The sequence below is a fragment of the Eimeria tenella genome, genomic scaffold, assembly GCF_000499545.2.
Source record: "Eimeria tenella Houghton genomic scaffold, Eth_scaff12, whole genome shotgun sequence".
Classification (NCBI taxonomy): domain Eukaryota; phylum Apicomplexa; class Conoidasida; order Eucoccidiorida; family Eimeriidae; genus Eimeria; species Eimeria tenella.
The window spans coordinates 89,010-108,954 of NW_013541485.1; the positions used below are offsets into that span (position 1 = coordinate 89,010).

The 19,945-nt window shown below is 51.8% G+C and overlaps 5 protein-coding genes across 5 annotated transcripts; 2 read left to right on the forward strand and 3 right to left on the reverse strand.

The window, feature by feature from the left end:
- Nucleotides 1-1,177: 1,177 nt before the first annotated feature.
- On the forward strand, nt 1,178-3,108 carry ETH_00026860 (cysteine protease domain containing protein, putative; the record flags this gene model as incomplete). The annotated part of the gene is made up of 3 exons (XM_013373074.1): nt 1,178-1,330; nt 2,248-2,370; nt 2,596-3,108. 3 exons carry the CDS (start codon nt 1,178-1,180, stop codon nt 3,106-3,108), a joined length of 789 nt encoding a protein of 262 aa, XP_013228528.1.
- An 818-nt stretch (nt 3,109-3,926) lies between these two features.
- Nucleotides 3,927-6,096, reverse strand: ETH_00026865 (uncharacterized protein; the record flags this gene model as incomplete). The annotated part of the gene is made up of 4 exons (XM_013373075.1): nt 3,927-5,162; nt 5,259-5,365; nt 5,780-5,849; nt 5,983-6,096. The coding sequence occupies 4 exons, from the start codon at nt 6,094-6,096 to the stop codon at nt 3,927-3,929; spliced, it is 1,527 nt and encodes a 508-aa protein (XP_013228529.1).
- Nucleotides 6,097-7,565: 1,469 nt separating this feature from the next.
- Nucleotides 7,566-9,657, reverse strand: ETH_00026870 (uncharacterized protein; the record flags this gene model as incomplete). Its single annotated transcript, XM_013373076.1, has 3 exons — nt 7,566-7,653; nt 7,835-8,360; nt 8,547-9,657. 3 exons carry the CDS (start codon nt 9,655-9,657, stop codon nt 7,566-7,568), a joined length of 1,725 nt encoding a protein of 574 aa, XP_013228530.1.
- Nucleotides 9,658-12,803: 3,146 nt separating this feature from the next.
- On the reverse strand, nt 12,804-15,319 carry ETH_00026875 (uncharacterized protein; the record flags this gene model as incomplete). The annotated part of the gene is made up of 5 exons (XM_013373077.1): nt 12,804-13,632; nt 13,927-14,003; nt 14,210-14,332; nt 14,576-14,946; nt 15,187-15,319. 5 exons carry the CDS (start codon nt 15,317-15,319, stop codon nt 12,804-12,806), a joined length of 1,533 nt encoding a protein of 510 aa, XP_013228531.1.
- Nucleotides 15,320-16,195: 876 nt separating this feature from the next.
- On the forward strand, nt 16,196-18,547 carry ETH_00026880 (beclin 1, putative; the record flags this gene model as incomplete). The annotated part of the gene is made up of 7 exons (XM_013373078.1): nt 16,196-16,894; nt 17,184-17,319; nt 17,465-17,618; nt 17,820-17,943; nt 18,051-18,147; nt 18,263-18,376; nt 18,516-18,547. 7 exons carry the CDS (start codon nt 16,196-16,198, stop codon nt 18,545-18,547), a joined length of 1,356 nt encoding a protein of 451 aa, XP_013228532.1.
- Between the last annotated feature and the right edge of the window lie 1,398 nt (nt 18,548-19,945).

Genomic DNA, 19,945 nt, shown 5'->3' on the forward strand with positions numbered 1-19,945 from the left:
CAGGAAGTCCCTCCTGTGGCTGTGTTTTGTCCTTTGTCTACTATTACTGTTTCTTTTGCAGATACCGCTGCTGTTGTTGCTGGTGCCGCTACTGCTGCTCCTGCCGCAGTAACTGTTGCTGGATTCGATGTTGTAAAACTGGCTACTGCAGAAGATTCCACGACGTGTGTTTCCTCTGCCGTTGCGTTCACCGCATGCTATGGTGCTTCGTAGTCTTGCCTTCCCTGCAACAGCAACACCAGCAGTCAGTCAGCTCATGAAGCCTGCAGCTTTACGTTTACACTATGCCCCCTTTAGTTAAATTTTTGAGAGTAGATTCATAAAGTAGGCGAACGAAAGGGAGGCCTAACGTCTGTCCCAACGGTCAGGCGGCTGTCGGCCGTGGGGGCCCTAGCTGGGGCCCGCCAACGGAGACTTAGTCCTGGGTAGACGCTTCAAATGAAATCCTACTTTGAGCTCCGTTGATTTTTTTATTGGAAAGATGATGATTTGATTTTGATTTCATGTTTAAGCTGGCAGAGAGCTGCAGATTTAGGGCTTATTGACCCTGCAGTCCTCGCCTGTGAACAGACAGCATTCACTCTCAGATTGAGGATCTAGAGTTTGCGGTCCACAGCTTAGGATATATGGCTGCTTATGAGACCCCCATATCTTTATCTCTTTTGATTTTTTTGGCTCGCAGTATCCACCTATTTCAGCACGAATCCCACCACGACGGCAGCTTGGCAACTGGGAAGAGGAGCCTCGGTCATTTTTGATGCAGCTACAGCAGCAGCAGCTGCTGCTGCTGAGGCAGCCAGAGCTAAATCATCTCCCAATTTGCAGATCTTTGGACCTATGCTGGATCAGGGGCCGGGAAAGGAAAGTTGAATTTGTTGAAAGAGGGCGCTATCCCCTAAGGAGCTCCCAGCACTCTTCATCCAGCAGCGTTTTGCGTCTCAGACGTAAAGACGTTGTACTGGCATCTTTATTCCTTTTTCTTTTGGCTGCCGCGCTATGCATATTTCTGACCAGGAAGTTAGTACCTAGGACACAATCTCTCCTGCGGCACAAAAGCAGTAGCAGCAAAAATAATGGCACTGACTCCAACAGCAACGGTAGCAGCAACGGCATTGTACACAAGAATATCAACCAGGAGATAGAAAGGAATGCAAGCAGCAGCAGTGGCCAGGGTGACATGGAGGAGGCCGAAGCGTGTGAAGCAGCACGTTCTTTTGTGCTGCATTGGCTCCTGCAGCAGAGTGAGGGGTCCCCTCAGGAGGCCCCCTTAGATTTCGCACCCATTTCATTTCACCTCTCTGGATTCCCTCTGTGTCTGCGAGCTAGACAGGTACTGAATTAATTGAATAATGCGCTTGTTTACAGTTTCGATTGTACACCAATCGGACACCAATCTTCCAATTGCTCACCCACTGTGACTCTTTGTTTATTCATTTGTTTCTTTCGACTGATCCCGCTTCTTTATGTTTAGTTTCAGTGTTTCGTGGGCATCTCTATCACTATTTAAGTAAACTACACTATTCAGTACCGGAGACATACGTTCAAGAATTCACTTGTGAACACAGCGAATATTAAGCATCCTTTTTTCCTTGGTACACCTTTTGATTCTGTCTAGATCAGGTCAGGTATACTATAATGCCCTAGACTGTAGCAGCCAGAAGTACTAGCGGCACTTGCTGCTGCTGCTATCAGTTGCTGCTGCTGCCGCCATAGTTGCTGCTGCTGCGTTTGTAATTGTAAGCTTGGATCATCTTTGTATGGTAGCGTAGTGGGAAAAGTATACATAGACTTCAGTTGATGTGCATGTACACAGACTCTTCAACACGTGTGCCTACGTGCATGTTCCCGTTCTAAAATGAATTTCATGTTTTGTGCATTATACGCATGCTGCCCTTTGTTCCCATTTCCCCAATGCACTGTATGGAATCGAGATGGAAACAAACGGAAAGCTCATGTTCAGATAAGTAACATAGTCAGGATAATCAGGTAGAGTAAGTTGTGTATCATTATTATTAGTTCCAATTTCATGGGTTACTGTAAGCACTTTACACTTAATTCTTTATGGTTTGCGGTAGTTAGAACAGTCCAACTTTGCACTGGCTTTTACCTTCGGCACAGTGTTCATTGTATCCAGTGAAAAGTCTATAGCAAGTGAAAACGGCAGCTGCTGTTGATGCTGCAGTGTTGTTGAGTGCCCAGCCACAGCGAAGGAACGCAGTAGTCGTTGCTGATGCAGTATCCCTTCAGAGCCCCGGCGCCGGCGACTGCCTCTTCGTCTCTGTCGCCGCTGCCTTGTGGCAAGATTCGTTTGGCTACCATCCGTCTTTCTCAGATGAGCACCTCCAAGAAGCCGCGCTAAGCCTCAGACAGGTCAGGCGGCCGGCAGGATCTTCTGCGGGCTACTTTTTGCGGGCCCATCTCTGATGGGAGCCCGGTCGGGAGCTCCTTTACTGCATTTCTGTCTACCTATTCAGTAGTTGAACCATCAGACCTAGAGAGGCATTACAAGAAGTGTAGCACGTGACACAGGCGTATACCACTGCTGCTCCAGGTATTGCTGCCGCTGCTGCTGTTGCGTCTGCGGCGTTGATACAGCTGGCAGTCAATACGTTGGAAGACCCTTCTGTGGAGGAATTTGTAATGGAGGGCGCCGAGAAGGTTGGGCGGGAGGAGCTGTTGCAGCTGGCATCGCTGCAGTACAACTGCTCAGCGCAGGAGTACTGCAGACGCATGCGTATGCAAACCACGTGGGGTGGAGGCCCCGAGATTCTGTCGCTGGCTCACGCCCTCCGCCGCCCAATAGCCGTCTATACACTTCAGACCAGAGGAGCACTGCGGCGAACCAGCCGTCGCGGTGCAGCTACAGACACGCTCCAACAAAGGCAGCAGCAAACCATTCGAGCTCTGCTTCAGCAGCAGCAGCAGGAGCCGCTGCATCAGCAGCTGCACCATGAGGGTCAGCTGCATCTCTGCAAAGTGTTCGGCTGGACGGAAGGCTGCAAAGCGGGGCCTCTGCATCTCCTCTTTACAAACGCACAGGGGCTAAAGGGAAGCCCGCCGGAAGGCGAAGCTAATCACTTTGCCCCGCTGTTCCCCGTTTCCCGCTAACTAAGAGATGCTACACCTTGCTGAGGTGAAGAACCTCATCAAAATACTATAGTGTTTCCGAATCGCAAGTGTGGCTCTGCTGCTGTTGGTATTCTGTCGGCCTGCTGCTGCGGCTGCTGCGACTCTATGTACAGGAGCAAAGCAGACGTGGCAACCAGTAAGCCGTAGCAGTTTTGTCGCCTTTGGACGTCAAAGCTGCGGTCGCTAAATGTACTTACATCTAAGGAACAAATGACCTTTTGTTGGCACCTAAGGATTTTCACGCTTCTCTTTCTTATACAGGGCTTTGAGTACTCCTATGACACTGGACAACGAGCTGAGGCCGAACCAGCACCTAGAGGTTAGTACACACCACATCAAAACCACCGAGGTCAGGGCTGAGGACTCACAAAGCGGGCGCCCTATTTGGGCGACCTAGCTGCAAACCCAAACGATCACACTGCATTGCTGAGCTGGAAAGCAAAGGGTCCCTTGGGTCCCTCAACAGGAGCGGGACCTTTGGATATTCCTTCGGCGCCTCTTCCCTATTCAGACACTTTTACTCTTTTTGCTTTTTTTTGCATCTGTGCGCTTCAGCAGAACAGTTAGTATTCCGCTTGCGTGCATTCTTGTAGAAACAGCTGCTTCACAGGCAGCAAAAATCGGGGGGTCCCAAACCTCTCAGAGCCAGCATTTAGTAGGAGCCTTTGGCACTGCTTGCGGAAGCTCATAGTCACGTAGGATATTTTCAAAAGTGCAAAGAGCTGATGAGGAATATACAGAGCTAGCTTATTTAGTGCGTCCATCTTCCGTATCTTTCTGCGCTGTTTCCAACCACTCTATAAGTCCACTTCAAATTGGCAAGAGCCGAAGCTGCACTCGCTAGACTTCTGCTGCAGACTCCTGTGCCTCCCCTTCGCTTGGCGGCCGCCTGCTGGTGGGCCGTCGTTGCCGTGGCTGGTGGGAAGCCCCACAAGCGGTGTTGGTCTTTCCTGCGGAGTCTCCGAAGCCTCCAGCTTTTTTCCGCTGACGCACTCCTGAAGGTACAAAAGAAAAAGGTTTACTGCGCTTGCAACACATACCTGCAACAAATACAAGGCCCTTATTTGGGCTGAGTCTAAGCTTGAGATTTCTGGCGCCGGTGCTGCTGCTGCTGCAGTCATTGCCGCACTGATGTTACAGGCATCTGCTTCTGCTGCAGCCCCATTTGCCTGGCTTTCCTGCGTCTTTTGCTGCTTCTGAGGCTGCTCCGCTGCCCGCTGAACCCTGTAGGTCCCCTTGGGCACCGTTTTAGTCGCTGGTAGTCTCTTTTTAGCTGCTGCTGTCTCGTGCCACTGTGCTGTGCGTTTCGCCGGCGGCGGCCCCAAGGCTGCAGCAGCAGATGATTCACATGGACGAGGTTGTGGGCCCCAAGGAGGGTTGGCAATATGCTCCGAGGGGCTGATATCCCCTTCCGCATTTTCTAGGTCGCTTGCCAGGTCCTGTAGGGCTTGCATCTGAGCAGCGCTCACTGCATAAGTGTCAGGTGCTTCCCCATAGAAAGCGCTGGGTTGTTGTTGTTGCTGCTGCTGCTGCTGCAGCGAAGGCGGCTGCTCGAGAGAAGAAACTCGCTGAAAGTGCGGCCCACCCGCTGCAGTCAACTGCCCGTAGCTCAGTTGGTGCTGCTGCTGCAGATACTGCTGCGGGTTGCTGTTTCCTCTGCAGCTAGATGCCTCTGAGTATGCTGCTGCCAGATAAAGGCCATGAGGCTGTCTCCACTGAAGAGGATTAGCTGTTGTGCATGCAGCAGGTGATGGGAAGGGAGCACTGCGTGGTGCAGAAGACTGCACGGGGTTCATCGGTTGGTCTGGTGGGGGAGCACAGCAGTGTGATGTGGGCTTTGTTTGCATGCCCTCACCAAAGGTTCCAAAGGGCTGCAGGTGTTGCTGCTGCTGCCACTGCTGTGGGTACAGCCACTGCTGCTGCTGCGGAACTTGCTGCTGCGGGTAGAGTTGGCGCTGCGTGCGCTGGCACTGCTCACGCGCGTGCGCCAGCTGGCGTTTGATGAGCTCCTGAGTCTCCTCTTTAAGTTTTTCCTGTTCAAAAACAAGCTCTGTCCTCGCAGCCTAAAATGCAGGTTTCGCAGTCTGCACACCGAGAACCTCCTTGCGTTGCTCCTTGTTCCAACTTACTTCTTTCAGCTCCTCGCTCGCTTGTTCTTCAGAGTCAGCCTGTGCAAGATGCTGCTCCAGGTTTTTGACCTCCTCCCTGGCCGCAAGAGGAGTGTAAATTGTGCTGTCTTAAGCATCAACAGATTAATTCGATCGTACTGTTTTTTCTGTATTGAGTCCCCCTCTGGCGTGGCCAAGTAGAAGCTACGAGCCAAGTATTGTCATGCATCAGCTCCTGAACAGGCAATTTACAGCAGTCATACTCTGCGGTGTCCTTGAGCCGCTGACGAAGGCCTGCTGCCAGTACGCTCAGCCGCCTGAGGAATATTATTTCAACATGCACAAAAAAGAAATGAGGACTAAAACCCACCTTGAGAAGTTTATCGAAGTTTCTGTCACTCTTTTCTGTGAAGCTCTAACTGTGTCGAGCCCTGTGGCAATAGTCGTTTGAAGCTGTTTTTGAAAGTATGTGAATGATTTCGCAAGATGGCATGCGAGCGACGAAGTGAAGAAGGTAACAGTGAAGCTGAAGAGTGGCATACCTTTCAGGATGGCCGCTTTTTCTCTCGAAGGCTCCAGAATCTTCAAATTGAGCTCCATTTGTTCTGCCTCCTGTGTCATCAAGTGTGCCCGCGCACTAGAATTCCCATGCATGGCCGCTTGCAAGTCGTGTTTCGCCTGCAAACGGAGGAGCTGTTCCTTTAAAAACTGGCCTTTAGAGCATTTCACGCTGTAAAAGTCTCACAGATTCGCATGTTCGCCGAAGATGCGCTATTTTCGCGTTATATACCACCATTTCACCCCGCTTATTTGCATGGATGCGAGATAAGGAATCTCTCGACAAAATGGAAGCCTCCATTCTCTCCATTTGTTTCATTAAGTGGTATCAATGAGAAATGCATAAGTATTTCCGTCTTCGCGTTGTTCCTAGTTCAAAAGCCGCGTTGCTGTACTTTGCTTGCTCGGTACTTGCGCCCTTGTCAGTGCATACACCCTGTGATACACCAAGAACCACACCAGCGAACTGTTCCTAGGTGTGAGGCAATATGCAAGCTTCCACCATTCCAATTGAAGTTCATAGCGAAAGATTGGCAGGCTCTAGGGCTGGTCCCATTTTGCCATTAGCGTGTGGCTTTAGCATATTTGAACACGAAGATGCGTCACACCGTCGCATTGATGAACTAGATGGGAAAAACGCCCCGCTTTCACATCACTAGAAGGTGCTTTTTCACTGGGCGCCTCTATGCCCCATTGTCACACCACTTGATGGGTTTTTTTCTGAACCCCACTATGCCCAGTAAATAGAAAGCTCGCGGGGTGCGACAACGGAATGCCTTTCCCCCTCGGTGCGTTAGCTTCACGGCGTGACGAATATTAGTGGTCTGGTATGTTAAAGCCACGCGCTCACGGCAAAATGCAACCATGCATGCATGCAGCGGCAGTTTTGCACGATGCTCCTTCGAGCTCGGCATTGTTTTCGTCGTGTGGTACGAAGGCGGTGCCGCCAGCGGGGGCCAAGTTGCGCTATATCCCCTCAAGGGAAGTCCCACTGCACTCTCTCCATGAGATTCCTTCGGCGGGATGTAGCGGGAGAGCACCAGAGAAACTGCAAAAGCAGAATTAGCCACCGGAGGCGGAGCCCCGCCGCGCACCGCTGAAACAGCCGCAATAGAGCCTTCATGCAACGCAGCTGCTGCAGTCCATGGATCGCTTCGACTTCAACGCCGTTCACATCCATGCGTTGAAGTCAAATTGCACCTCTAGGCATGAAGCACCTACCGTTGTCTCCTCTGTTGGATCTGACCCAAAATAGCTACCCAGGTAGCTCACAATGTGACTTGAAAGCCACCAAACTAGCTAGCGAGTACGTTCGCAAGCGAGTTGGCTAAGGGGCTCGCAAACAAGCCGGCAGTACAGAGGCTCCAGCGATTTCAACTCGCTCGAATATTTCATGCCTCAGGCCAAAGCCAGCTGGAGAGACAAGCAATTGTCTTAGAGTAGTGTCACAGCTGTGCTATTTCTCAAAAAACAGCGCACAAGCAGCAGCAGCAGCAGCAGCCGAAACAGCGCCTGCCGCTACAGCAAAACGAAACAGGCTCCTCAAGCCTAAAGAAAAAATAATTTCTGCAGGTTTGTCTTTTCAAGCACAAACTGATTGGCGCTAGGACAAACATGCTGCCACCCTGCAGAGGCAACTGCATGAGCTGAACATTGCTGCTGTTAGAGCAGGAAGTTTTGTCCCTCTACGGGGGCCTTTTGGGTCACCGTAGGCTCGCGGCAGCCCTACACTTCTCCTGTACAAAAGTGCTACCTGAGCTTCTGGTGCAGCTAAAGCGGCGAAAGGAGCGGGCAGCCCGTGGGTTCCGCCTCCTCGGAGGGAATCGCAGCCAACTCGGGCTGGTCCTCGTCGCACCACCTGCGGCACACCGAAACGCAGCAATAACCGCGTTTGCTGCTTCAAGTTCTGCCCTTGCACATGCGACTGCTGCTACCTCAGTTGTTGCTGCTGTGGCAATTGCTGCTGCTCTTGCTTCAGCTGCTGCCGCCGTGAATGTAGTTGCTGCTACGTGGGAGGGCATCTACGGGTGCACACTTACCAATCCCGTGTTTCTTCTTGCCGCAGATCCTGCAACAAGCACTCGAGATTCGCGTAGTGTGCCTGCTGCTGCTGCTGCTGCAGGCGTAGTTGCTTCTGCTTGGAGGCTCCTGCCCTGCGGACTGCAGCAGCCGTAGCTTCTGCTGCTACTGCTTCTGCTGCTGCTGCCTTTTCCCGAACCCTGCAGCTACTTCGCACGCTATTGCTGCAGCTGCGGGGAAACGATGAGCCTTCACTTCGACCCCTTTTGTTCGGCGTTGACACCGGGAGCCCCCTTTTCAAGGAGGATCCCCTACTGGGGGTCTTCTTAGCCTTGCTTGCGCTGCTACGGCCTTCATTTTTGATCCCTTCGGGAGCCCTTCTTCCCCTCATGGGTCCCTTGGTCTTCTGCGGAGTTGCACCTGCAGCAGCTGCTGCAGCTGCTGCTGCAAGCCGCCGACTCCTAGGCAGTACTGTCATTGTGGCAGCAGCAAGAGATGCGTTGCTGCGAAGGACCTGAGACACTTGCTCCAGCAGCCGCTTCTGCGCTGCAGCAGCGGCAACTGTAGATTTTGTTGCTCCTGCAGGAGCAGTAAGGCTCGCTAGAGAGCTGGTGCTGCAGACAGACGAAGTTGAGAAGCGGCCTGTGCTGCTGCCCGTACCCCACTGCAACGAAACGCAGCCAATCCAGCAACTGCTGCAGCAGCGCGAGCTGCCACATGCGCACTCCTTACCGGGTGCTGCGCCCCAGTGAGGTCCCTGGATTGCCCCTAACAGGTGAGAGGTTGGAGGCCCCTCCCCTTGCTGCTGAGACGGCCGGGGGGTTAGGCCCGTGTGCAGGTCCTGAAGACTGGATAGGCACTGGCTCACGTTGCGGCAGCTGCTGCTGCTGCTTCTCGCCACGTCCTCTCCCTCGGCTGCTGTTGCTGGCTGGCTTGCTGCTGCCGCTGCTGGTGCTGAGGGCGGGTCGCTTAAGGGCTCACCGCAGACCCCAAGTAAGCCATCAGCAAGTGTCTCCCCATCTTCAAGTTGGGGCTGGGTCTTTGCTTGTGTTGCTGCTGCTTCCGCTGCTGCTTCGGGTGCAGCTTGCGTTTCATTCGGTGCTATTTCGGCATCCTCACTTATCAAGGGGGATGGTGGGGACGAGGCCCAAGAAGCCTCACTAACAACACCTGTATCGGCCTTGGCTGCCGATCTTGCTGTTGCTTCTTTCGCTGGTGCTACCCCTGCTGATGCTTCAGGTGGAGCAGCAACAGGCATAGAAAAATTGCAGGCTTCATGTGCGTCCTGCGTCCCCATGTGCCCCTGCAGAGCCTCAGTGGCCCCCTGGACTGCGGTTTTGGAGCCTTCCTTGTGCCGCGACAGGAGCCCAAGAGGGCCCTCATGAGGAGCTCCGCGGGGGAGACCTCTAACTCTCAGGACGCGGGGCCCCTTGGGAGCTACGAATGTCGATTCTAGCGCTCGCGCTTGGCGCTGTTGCTGGTGTGGCTGTCGCCTCAAGTTGTTGCGCGGAGTCGACTCAGTCTCCGGCCTTTCTTCATTCAGTGGACCGCATTTGGCTGCATCCTGGGAATGAGCTTGGTGTCTTTGGGAGACACGGGAGAGGGCTGGAGAACGTGCATCGACTGAGGGACGAAGGCTTTGCTTGACAGGGGCAGAGGGACAGTTTCCAGATGCTGCTGCTGTTGCGGCTGCCGGTCGAGTCGGTAGATCTCCAGATCCCTCGAAAAGCCCGGAGCGCGCAGCACGGAGTCTTGTACATTTGGTGTGTTGTTGCTGCAGCTGAATCTGGCTTTGATCTTGTAGCGGCTGTTGCTTCTGCCTTAGCCTCTTGGAAGATGACATGCCGGGGTTCCCTCCTAGAGAAATGCTGGTCTGCTGCTTTTCTCTTAGGGGGGCATCCCCCTAAAAATATCTACTGAAAGTTAAGACGAAACGAAGGGATGGTTCAAAAAAAGGGGAAAATTGCCATATGATCCTGTTGCCACTGCTGCTGGGGGCGCCGCCGACAGCTTCAGCAATGCTGCGCAGTTCTGGCTGTCTCTCTCAGATCTTATCACGCAACAAAGTACAAAGTACATTTTGAAGATTAAAAGGAAACACAGAAAATGAGCAGAAGGATCGGCTGCCCGAATCAGATGCCGCTGCCCTGCAGGGTTCGTCGGTCGCAGCCTCAGTTACTGCAGTAGTGGCGGCAGCGGCGGCAGCGGCTGCGGCTGCGCATGCTGGGGCTGCTGTTATTTACACTTACTTTGCAACTGCGTAATAGCATGGAGCTATCAAGCTTATTTTGCGCCAACCAAGTAAAACAGAAGAGAGAGAGCCTGTAAAGCGGCAGCAGCGGGACACTGGGGCAAAATGTGTTCTGATTGGCCAGATGCCAACCAGAAGACCTCTTGCTGCTAGTGCTCTTGCTGCATATTTTCTGTCGCTTCAGTCTCCAAGTTAGTCATATGTGCCCCTTTTTTATTAACACATCTGATAGTAGAGCGAGAGTAGCGGCGCTGCGAGGTACTCAACACCACAAGATGCTGCTTAGAGAGGGTGATGGGGATGGATTCTTTGAAAAAAATGTGTAGGAGGCCTCGCCTCTATTGAGGCTACTTTCCAGAACACAGAAAGATGTGTTATTATGTGAGAGATAAAGAAAGTAAAGGTCACTAGGTTCGACTAAATACGGCGCAGATAGAAATGGAAAGTGGGGAGTTGAAGCAAATTTTGTAGGTAAAATGAGCACGCAGATGCCTGTATTCAAGAAGTGCTACCACTGAAATAACATAGTGAAGACTCCCAGTATCAGAGCAACACTCAAACAGCGGAACTTGGAGGGTACTCCGCTTCGTCGAGCGCAAACGCCAACCAAACACTCATACACACCGGAAGGGCATTATTCTGTGAGAAAGGAAGACAGCAGCGGGCTAATGTGATGACCTCGTTAGGAGAAGGACGCTTAACGTTTTTATGTGTCGGACATACTCGGCTACACTAGGCCCTCACTAAAACGATGACCGGTAAACTGCATTTACTGTTTGCCAAGTGCCTTCAGGCAACACGCTTGTCTCCCTTAAAGCATAAAAAGAGCTATTTGAACGCTTTCACGCTTTCGCCTGTTGTCCACACCGACAGGAATTCCACTGGATCGATTCGGGCAGCTCGCCCTCTGCCCGCAGCTCATTGCGGGCCTCCACTGGCGTAGGAGCCTGTTGAGGCCCACAGCATACTTGGGACTCTCCGTAGCTTTCACGATCCAACCTGAAAGTCACTGGGGTCGACAACCACAATCCCAGATAGAAGCGAGTATACCCCGTGGCTTTTTTTCAATTTCAGTGGTCACCGGTGACTTGCCGCTTTGTCGTGGACTCGAAGTCCCAGAATTTCCATACAGCCGCCATACTGTAGGAAGTATCGAACAGCAGCCCAGCTCCATAAATTAGCTACATTCAAATCTCTTAATGGTACTTCGCTCTTAAACCAAGACAAGATTTCCTATATCATGCTGCGTGGGGCTACTTTCAAAAATCTGTTACTTTCCAGCATAAGCTACGTAATGGAGGGCAATTTAGCAATGCAGGACTGATATAACCACGGCTTGCACACATTAAAGGAATGTAGCTCACCTAAAGAAACCCGTACACACAAAATGGCATCGCATCCGTACAGTAGAAGAAAGGGCGAAACTGCCGTCGACATATGAGTCGGGATCTTGCGGACTGTTGCCAGAGGGGGAAGAAGAGGGCTGCTTCTATGTTTGTAGCCCATCGTAGGAGCATGCCTTCCCTTTCTGGGGCTTGCATATAGTTTCGTACCACTGTCTCTGTTGGTTTATGCTGCAAATTTTGGCTGCACCTAAAAGCTTCGCAGCCCACGGAGGCTGTGGTTCCCAAAATCGAAAAGCTGCCAGTACGTCCATGGCTGGGCATCAACAGATCTACTGGCTTTCCGTTGCTTCATTCTAATAGGTTTTCTTTAGATCGTGAAGCAGTCTGACAAGACCAACCTGGCTATAGCGCGTATGGTTGTCGTAGGCAAGGGCCAGAAGAAAACTACGGCCGAGACCTTTATTTGTCATCCTTTCAGCAGTCCGGACATACTTTGACAGCGCGTCTCGCTGACTTTACTTATGCCTGCAACGTGGGATTTTCTAGAGTATGCGGAACCCCTGAGCCTGGCGGTAAGACCCTGAGCAGCTTTACTTCCCCTTCTTTCCATAGGAGTTCGGGCTGTACTGCAACCCCGTGGTGGCTTGGCTCTGCAGTATCACGTCCCCTCAACGTGCCGCACTGCCTAGCTGCTACCTGTAATTCTGTAACAGCTCCAGCTGTTCCCGCTACCGCTGCAGCACGTCGCATAGCACCATTATGCTCAACTTGTTCGTTTCACCCTGCTGCTCTCGCAGCTTCCGTGGCGCTGCATCAGGGACTACACTCTAACCGACTGTGAAGACACGGAGCCACCGCTACCAATGATGCAGCTATCACCGCTCAAACGTTTGGTCGCTTCGGAGTACCAAATAATTTGGAATGTGATGCCCAGCAGCAGCTCACCTCTGTGGGTAGTACAGCAGCAGAGAGGAACTGCTGCAAAGTGGAGTGCTGCGAGCCACTTTTTGGTTCAGCAGCAGCATCAACAAACCAGCCGCAAACAAAAGAGAAGCCTCAAAGACAGCAGCAACGCAACCAATGATGCAGCACAGGAAGATGCGGCACACATGAAGAAAAGCAAGCGGCAGCAAACCGAATCGCGCAAGGCACGCGAGCAGCTCGGTGCCTGTACACCTTCTTGTAACTGCTATATGATTTTGCAGCGCCTCCATTGTAGTGCGCAGCAGTAGAGGGCCGAGAAGTTCAGAACCTACTGCTACAAACTGCGGAGGCCACATCGCCAGAGCTGTCTGCTCCTTGACGTACCTTTCGACAAAATATTCCTACAGAAAAAATCAATTTTGCTAGAGCAGCATGGAGCAATTGGTGCAAAGCTCTTCAGCGACATTTCTATGAAGTGTCCCTCGCCCGCTGAAAGCAGTTCTGATGTTTCAGTAATGACGGGCAAGCCCCATATGTGTTGAACAGATCCTCCAGTTCAATGGTGACAATTTCGTTTTCCGTCGCCGTCTGAGCTGCTGCTGGGACATCTGCCCGTGTCACCTCTGCAGGCCCCTTGGAGCCAAAGGCGACTGGCAGTGGTGACCCTTCAACAGCGTCCTCTGTCACTGCCGTAGCGCCATGTGCTTTGTGAGTCGGGCTACTTCTCGCCTGTTTCACAGGTGAGCTCGCAAGTGAGCCAATTCTTGCTGCCACGCTTGACCTGCGGCGCTTGCTGCCGCTTCGTCTGTCACCAGGGACCGTAGGGGAGCCCATGCGGCGTTGCTTTTCTTCAGTCGGCGGACCGTCTTGAGGGCTTCCGAGAGAAGGTGTGGAAGTAGAGGAAGTCGCACTGAACTGTGTTGCCTCCTGAGGAACTTTCCGTATCAATGCTGCAGCTTTTTTACGCGCAGTTGCAGAAAGAACCATGCAGCTCAGTGCGTGTGCTAACTTTGACTCAATGTGAGATGCCACTTCTCGTAGAGCGTCTTCTTCAAACATAAGCAGCTCATCAGGCGGCACGCACTCCGCCACGCCGCCTGAATCCTCGAAAAGAATGGGCAAAAACTGCTCGCCCGAGGTGCCAAAACAATACTCATAGGGTAATTCTGGCTTCTGAAACAAACTAAACCCATGGTCACCACCCATCCCTTCACCAGTTTGCGGGGTCTTCGGTGAAACTGCCGGCAGCGGCGCTTGTGTTGAATACAAAGGCGGTGAGAGCGTCAAAAACTTTAGCCTGTTCAACAGTAACCAACATCACCATGGGAGAAGGCCTCCTATGACCCCGCTGACATGTGTAACTAACGTGAAAAATTAGCACTGCAGCTCCGAAAAAACCGTGCGCAAGTTGTCCCGGAGTATGCTTGTACGCTCACTGACGCTGCCAGCATGTTCGCTGGCAAACTTCAACACTGGATATTCACTCCTTCATAGCCTCACGGCCTTAGCTGTCGAGGAGACACGGCCTACATTAAACACAGTTACTATAAAAGGGACGTGCGCATGAGCAAATTCGCCAGTAGCAGCTTACCACAAATTCATGGGGTTAACGATGCAGTTTGCATGGCGAGGAGGAGGACGCGCTTGCGCCTCTCCTGTTCGATTCCTCTGCTCTCGAATGCCACAGCACAATTCAAAGGAACGCGACTAGGAGCAAAATTCATTAAGCATATGGACTGTGAAGTGTGCTGACGGCTAGTGACAGCACGAAAGAGGGCCAATAGGCATCCACTACACGAGCAACGCAAAAACTTCTGTAAACATTACTTGGAGACCTCGGTGGGCTAAATACAAGGGTGTGAAAAGTGTCGCACCAAGTCAACAATCCGAGGGAAACGGGGCTGCCAGAGATACGCCTGCATTTCTTGTTCGTCTAGAGCAAGGAAATGCAAGACGTTGCGCCGATCTGCTTGCAGCCGAAGAGCCCCCAGGTAGTCCTTGAGAAAACAAACAGGAACTTCCTAAAAACGTCCTGTCAAGTGAAGTCGTCACTACCGCCGAAAGCATGAAATGGCAGCTATTGATTTGCCATAAACGAGCTCTTGCAGTTGCCACACCAGCAAACGTGGCCCTTTCTATGGCAATCAACTGCAATGCTATGAAAGGCAACTAATGGTGTAGAGTGAACAATGACAACGATCAAGGAAACAAAACATAAGCATTGGGCGAGGCTTGCGTACTGCTCTGTCAATGAGTCCTTCAACGGTTTTAAACTGTTCCGTAAGTTTCTTCTTCTCCACAAGCTCCATTACTTCAGGTGGGGGAGAAAGTTGCAACCAAGAGGAACTGCAGGCCGCAGCCCCTAGCCACCATGACGGGCTCATCTGCTCGCGATACTCTGTGTGAAACGAATTCGTTCCTAGCAACCCGCCAAGATTCAACTGAGGTCGAGGCGCAGGCGTACTAACCCTGCGAGCGACGGTTGACCGGGATGAAGGCGTGCCTGAGCTGCTGCTGCGCCCAGTCGTGCAGCCGCGACCCCCAGGTGCGCTGGCGCTGCTGCTGACTGTGCTGCTCCCAGCGCTACCGCAACCTCGTCTCAGCCCCACTCCTGCACAAAAATAGCAGTAAAATATGCTCGTGGCTCAGCAGCCTCTCGAACGACGGGGGCGGCAGAGGGCGTGATCTCTGCCTGGTCAAGGTGTAAAATTGAGAGATGCGCTCTTGAATAGTTCCGGCCTTCCCCCCGCTGCCAACCGGGCTAGTGTGAAATAAGCACAGTAGATAAAACAGCTGCTCTCACGGGGAATACGAGGCGCATCAGTCGGGCCCTTATTTTCTTTTAGCGCACCTGCCCTGCTGTCCAACGAGAGTCCGTAGTCTGGCATGTTGCGAGAAGGAACAGGCTTTGGGGGTGTCTTTGGCATTGCAGATAGCCCCAGCACTCCCATTTGGGAAGGAGGCAGCCCATCTGTGAGCTTCATTCTGGGGAAGCACTAGGCCCTGAAGATGTGATGAACGGGCTGTAAGGCGGGACGCTACAAAGCGCCCTGGTGCCCCCAAAGTTAAGCTACTACGGCAATGTTCAAAACGCTGAATACTTCTCCACAAGAATGCGAAGAGGCTTCCAAATGAATAAACCTGAGCCGGCGTTGGTGAGGACGTTGGAAGCTGCTGGGTCTGTGTAGTGCTGACTCACAACATGCGATCACAGCCGCTCCCGTACACCTGCATTAAAAAAAATTAACAAAGGTTGAATTAAAGTAAAAAATATAGTTTAGACACACGAAGTACAGTTAACAGTATGAGGGATTAGGAGCTAACTCTCCGTCCGCCATTCGCGACCTCGTACTCAACCAACAACAACGCCAGCCCCAATGATGTCTGTGCCTTTAGTTTGACGACCCTACCTGGCTTTGCATTAGTCCATTTCCAGTTCTCGTCTGTCTTGATAAGTAACAGACCGAGAAGTCCATGTTATCATCTCGAAGTGTACCCCTGTTGCCCGGAAGGACTATGCAGCATTTATTGGCTCGCTGCGCTGAACCATATTGCAGATAATTCGAATCTTCCATCTCTTTTTGAGGTGACTCACTGCTGTGTAACTCCTTGGGAGGCTTCAAGACATTGTGCCTCCGACCCGCGGAAGACAACAGAGCAGCTTGTTCGTGAATACGCCCACCTCCGAACTCCGCAGCTACACTGCGTACGTGTTTCGCACGTGGTTATTCATTCCTTGGTTGTGAATCTGGCACCTTTTTTGCATCCAGTAATGAGACATGGAGCAGTCAAGTGATCCTGTACGCACTCTCGCGAGAGCTTCCCATGTCTGCGAGTGCTGCTCCCGACCAGTTGTAATCATGGTGGACACAGATTCTCCCCCAGCGGACACGGCTTCTGCTCAGAAAAGTAGGCAACTGGGAACGGAAGATTCAGGTCAATATGACTTGTTGCGCACGGCTGTCCATGCGGAAGGCGCTTATGCGCCCAATTCCTCCAGTCGGGATGCGCCTGTCGTGCTGCCCTCTACACGAGATGGGCTATGTGTCCAGTTGGAACTTTACACGTTTTCAGAGGAAGACGGTGTCAGCTGCATTTCCAGCTCATGTTCACCTTCGTTGCTTACAAAGCGTGCAGATGGCAAGGCACTTGACGTTTCTGGAATGGATGGTGCAGAGGGTTCTAAAGTGCTGTATCCTCTATGCTCGGCTTGCCTAGAGAGCGCCATTGCTGAAATGGAGCCAGCCTGCGCTCACGAAAGATACCTCATACGCAAGTATGAGAGGGCTTTAAAAAGGCTGGAGCGGAGCCTCCAGGTGCGCCGTGATGACGTCTACTCGTCTTCGTTTGACAGTGCAAGCACTATGGCGGAACTACAGAAGTTAGAAGAAGAAGAAAAACAGCTCGAGGCAGAAATAATTTCTCTTGAAGCATCCACGGCGGAGAAAGAAGAGCAGCAGCGGGCGGTCATGGCAGAGTTGGTTGAGCTACATATGTGGCACGTGGAGTTCTGGTTGCTCTTTTCGAACCATTTGCTGCGCATGATTCGTCATGAGGAAGTCAGCCGCCTTCATCTTTTCTTAATTTGTCTTGTTTGTTGTGAGATTTCTAGAGGGGCTTTGTGGCTAATAGTAGGTAATGGAGGCAGAAGCGGCAAGTCGCAGTTGCTTTTAAGCTTACTGAAACTGAGACATATCCACTAGGTCCCATTTTTCATTGGGATCTGGAAAGCAGTTGCTCCACTTTTGATATGAAATGTGTCGATCACGGCAAGATTCACTATTCGTTTACTTTCATCGTGGAATTAGCATTTCCGTCCCTGCTGCTCCTCCGCATGTGACCTCTCAGCGGAAGCGAGCCATGGAGCGGCTCTTTGTCTACGTTGGCCGGGAGCTCCAGCGGCTGAAACGCATCAACGTGGTGAACGATGCCTTCCATATATGGACCTGCAAATTTTTGCCGTCCATTAACAAGTGCAGAATAGGTGGGGACGGAACAGGCTGGCACGGACAATAAGTAGCAGGAAATCCCATCCATTTTGGGTTTGCACCTCTTGTTTATGCAGATGTTGGTAATTGTGTTAGCAGATGAGGAAATAATTGTGTTGCACTGGTTGGTTTTGCCATCAGGGCGGATCTCTTCTCCTTCTTGCCCCTCGTGGTCTGAGGTGAACACTGGCTGGGGCTATCTCTGTATGCTGCTAGACGTTTTCTACCGGAAATGTCATACTCAGCCATCCAACTACCGACTAGTGGCGAGGGGGCAATTTTCGTTCTTGATTAGGTAACTGATGTTTGCTGGTTTTCTTCGCTGTGTTGGCTTGTCAGAAGGAAACTGCATGTGACCGTGCCACACAGCAGTGGGTCCTCATGAATGATATTATATACTACCTTTGACATGCATAGGGACAGTGAACATCATCTAGCGATCATTTGTATTCATGTATATTTAATCGCCGCTGTGACTGTGCGTTGTTGCGGCTAGAAAGAAAGATGGGGCCGTCCTCCCACTTCACGGTGGCGGTGGGGAAGTCGGGCTCAGCCGTTTCTTTTACAGCAATAAAAGGTTCGACTCTGCGATGACCGCATTTTTAGAATGCGTTAAAGAAGTAAGCGATGCCATGTATGCGATCTTTTGGATCTTTGGTCACATGAAGAGGGGGATTCTGATAGCCTCGCGCGCCCGCTTCTGTTCGCAAACAATGTGCCTTCGCAGCTGTTCGACCAACTTGTTACTTCGGCGGAAGGACGGGGAAGACAGCAAGGTGTCGCGTCTTTATTGCCTTTTCCAGAGCTTCCTTACGAAATAGATGGTATATTAACATGCTGAGACCCTCTTCATGAGACAATTCGAAAGTTCATAGCACCGAACTGGATTGGGTTTTTCAACTCAAAAATCGCTTGAAGCGCTTCTGTGGACTTTTGCAGGAGATAGGGTGGGTGGTTTCAGTATCCGCTTGCAGCTGAACCAGGATGAGCGGTGGACGAAAGCCCTGAAGCTTCTTCTAATAGATATGAAGTGGCTGCTGGAATACATAGAACGTAAGGCAGCATCGACGCCGCATGCAGCAGTAGCAATAAGCAGAGCGATGGCTTGCTTAGACAGACAAGCCAGTAGCGATAGAATTGGACCGTATGGTCCACAGGTGCCATATCTAACTTGCTGGTTTTCCTCTCTCAGGTGTATGCTTGGTGGCGGGCTCTGCACCGTAAACAGCGGAATACGACTACCGGCTAGAGGTAGTTGTTCCTGCCACCAGATTTATCGCAAGTCCGAATCTAGCTTAAGTCAGGTATTCATCTGGAGAGGGCGAAGACCTGACAACACTGACGAGCAAAGTTGCTGCGCGGCAACGCGTCTAGTATCTGCAGCGCAGCCGGCTCAAGGCATGGGCAGTGCGGGAAATGGATGGAGCGAGGGGACGCACACCAACACACAGCCCCTTAATCAATAACTAAGCTAAATACTGACCAGTCAAGATTAAGAGCAAGCAGGTGGGGCTATGGAACGGCACTGGCTCCTCGGCATTGGGCCGACGCAAGCTTCCAGAACCGTTTGATGGCCCAGGAATTGCGGGAATCGTGGTGAATTGCTGTATCGCAAGCCCCAGCACTTGCGATACCTGCTGACGTTATTTCTTCATGGATCACTTAATGCAGCTACTTGCGTTGCGCTGCTGCCTAGAGTGATACACGTTGGTAGTAGCGATAGCCCCGGTACACTCCGCAACTCACTAATTAGGATTAAAGCACCACTGAGTTTTGTTTTGGGCTGGGCAGTACGGAGGCCGTAAAGTGTAGCTATTTCCCAAGGCTTATCTCCATCCACAAAGCAGGCGCGGCAGTAACGCAAAAGACGTTGCAGCGGGAAAGAGTTGCACAGCGGAGCAGATAAATTACAGTGCCTAGTAGTTTCGTCACCGGAAGTTGCCGCTCGCTGCCTAGCGAACAGCGTGGATGTGAAAAGCCGAAGCAGAGTTCCGGCGAGAAGACTGAACGCAGGACTAGATATCTCTTCAGCTTTCCTCTAAAGTAATATGCTCGCCATCCATGCAGTTGACGCCCTACTTCACACTGGCATCTCCGCAGCTTTCCTCTGAAGTGAGATGTTCCTCATCCATGCAGTTAACGTCATACTTCACACTGGGGGGACGGTCAGATATCCACCAAGCAAGAGGATAACCCGTTCCTTTCCTACTAGTATGGCAGCCTTCCGCAGTATGGCATATCAAGAAGTCCATCAAACCGCAACACGGCTTTAGAAGCTGCATGTGCAGCTGCTTATCTTGCTGCAAAGTCGCTCCACGAGCTAAGTAGAGTGGCGGCACTCAATAGCATACTTTAAGGAACGCTTCAAAGATGCGTAGCTGAACTGCTTGGAGATAATTGCGTACTTTAGGGAACGCTTTAGAGATGCGTAGCTGCACTGCTTATCTCTGCAGGAAAAATGTCCAGTTGCTCAATCTCTTTGGGAGGTGATTAGTTTAGACCTTCGCGAACTGGACGGTAGGTACGGGGCTCTCGTCAGCCGTGAATGCCACCCGCACAACAGTTGCCACCGTTTTGAATTGTGTACTGGTAGAGCAGTTGTCCAGTAGCAACGCCACCAAC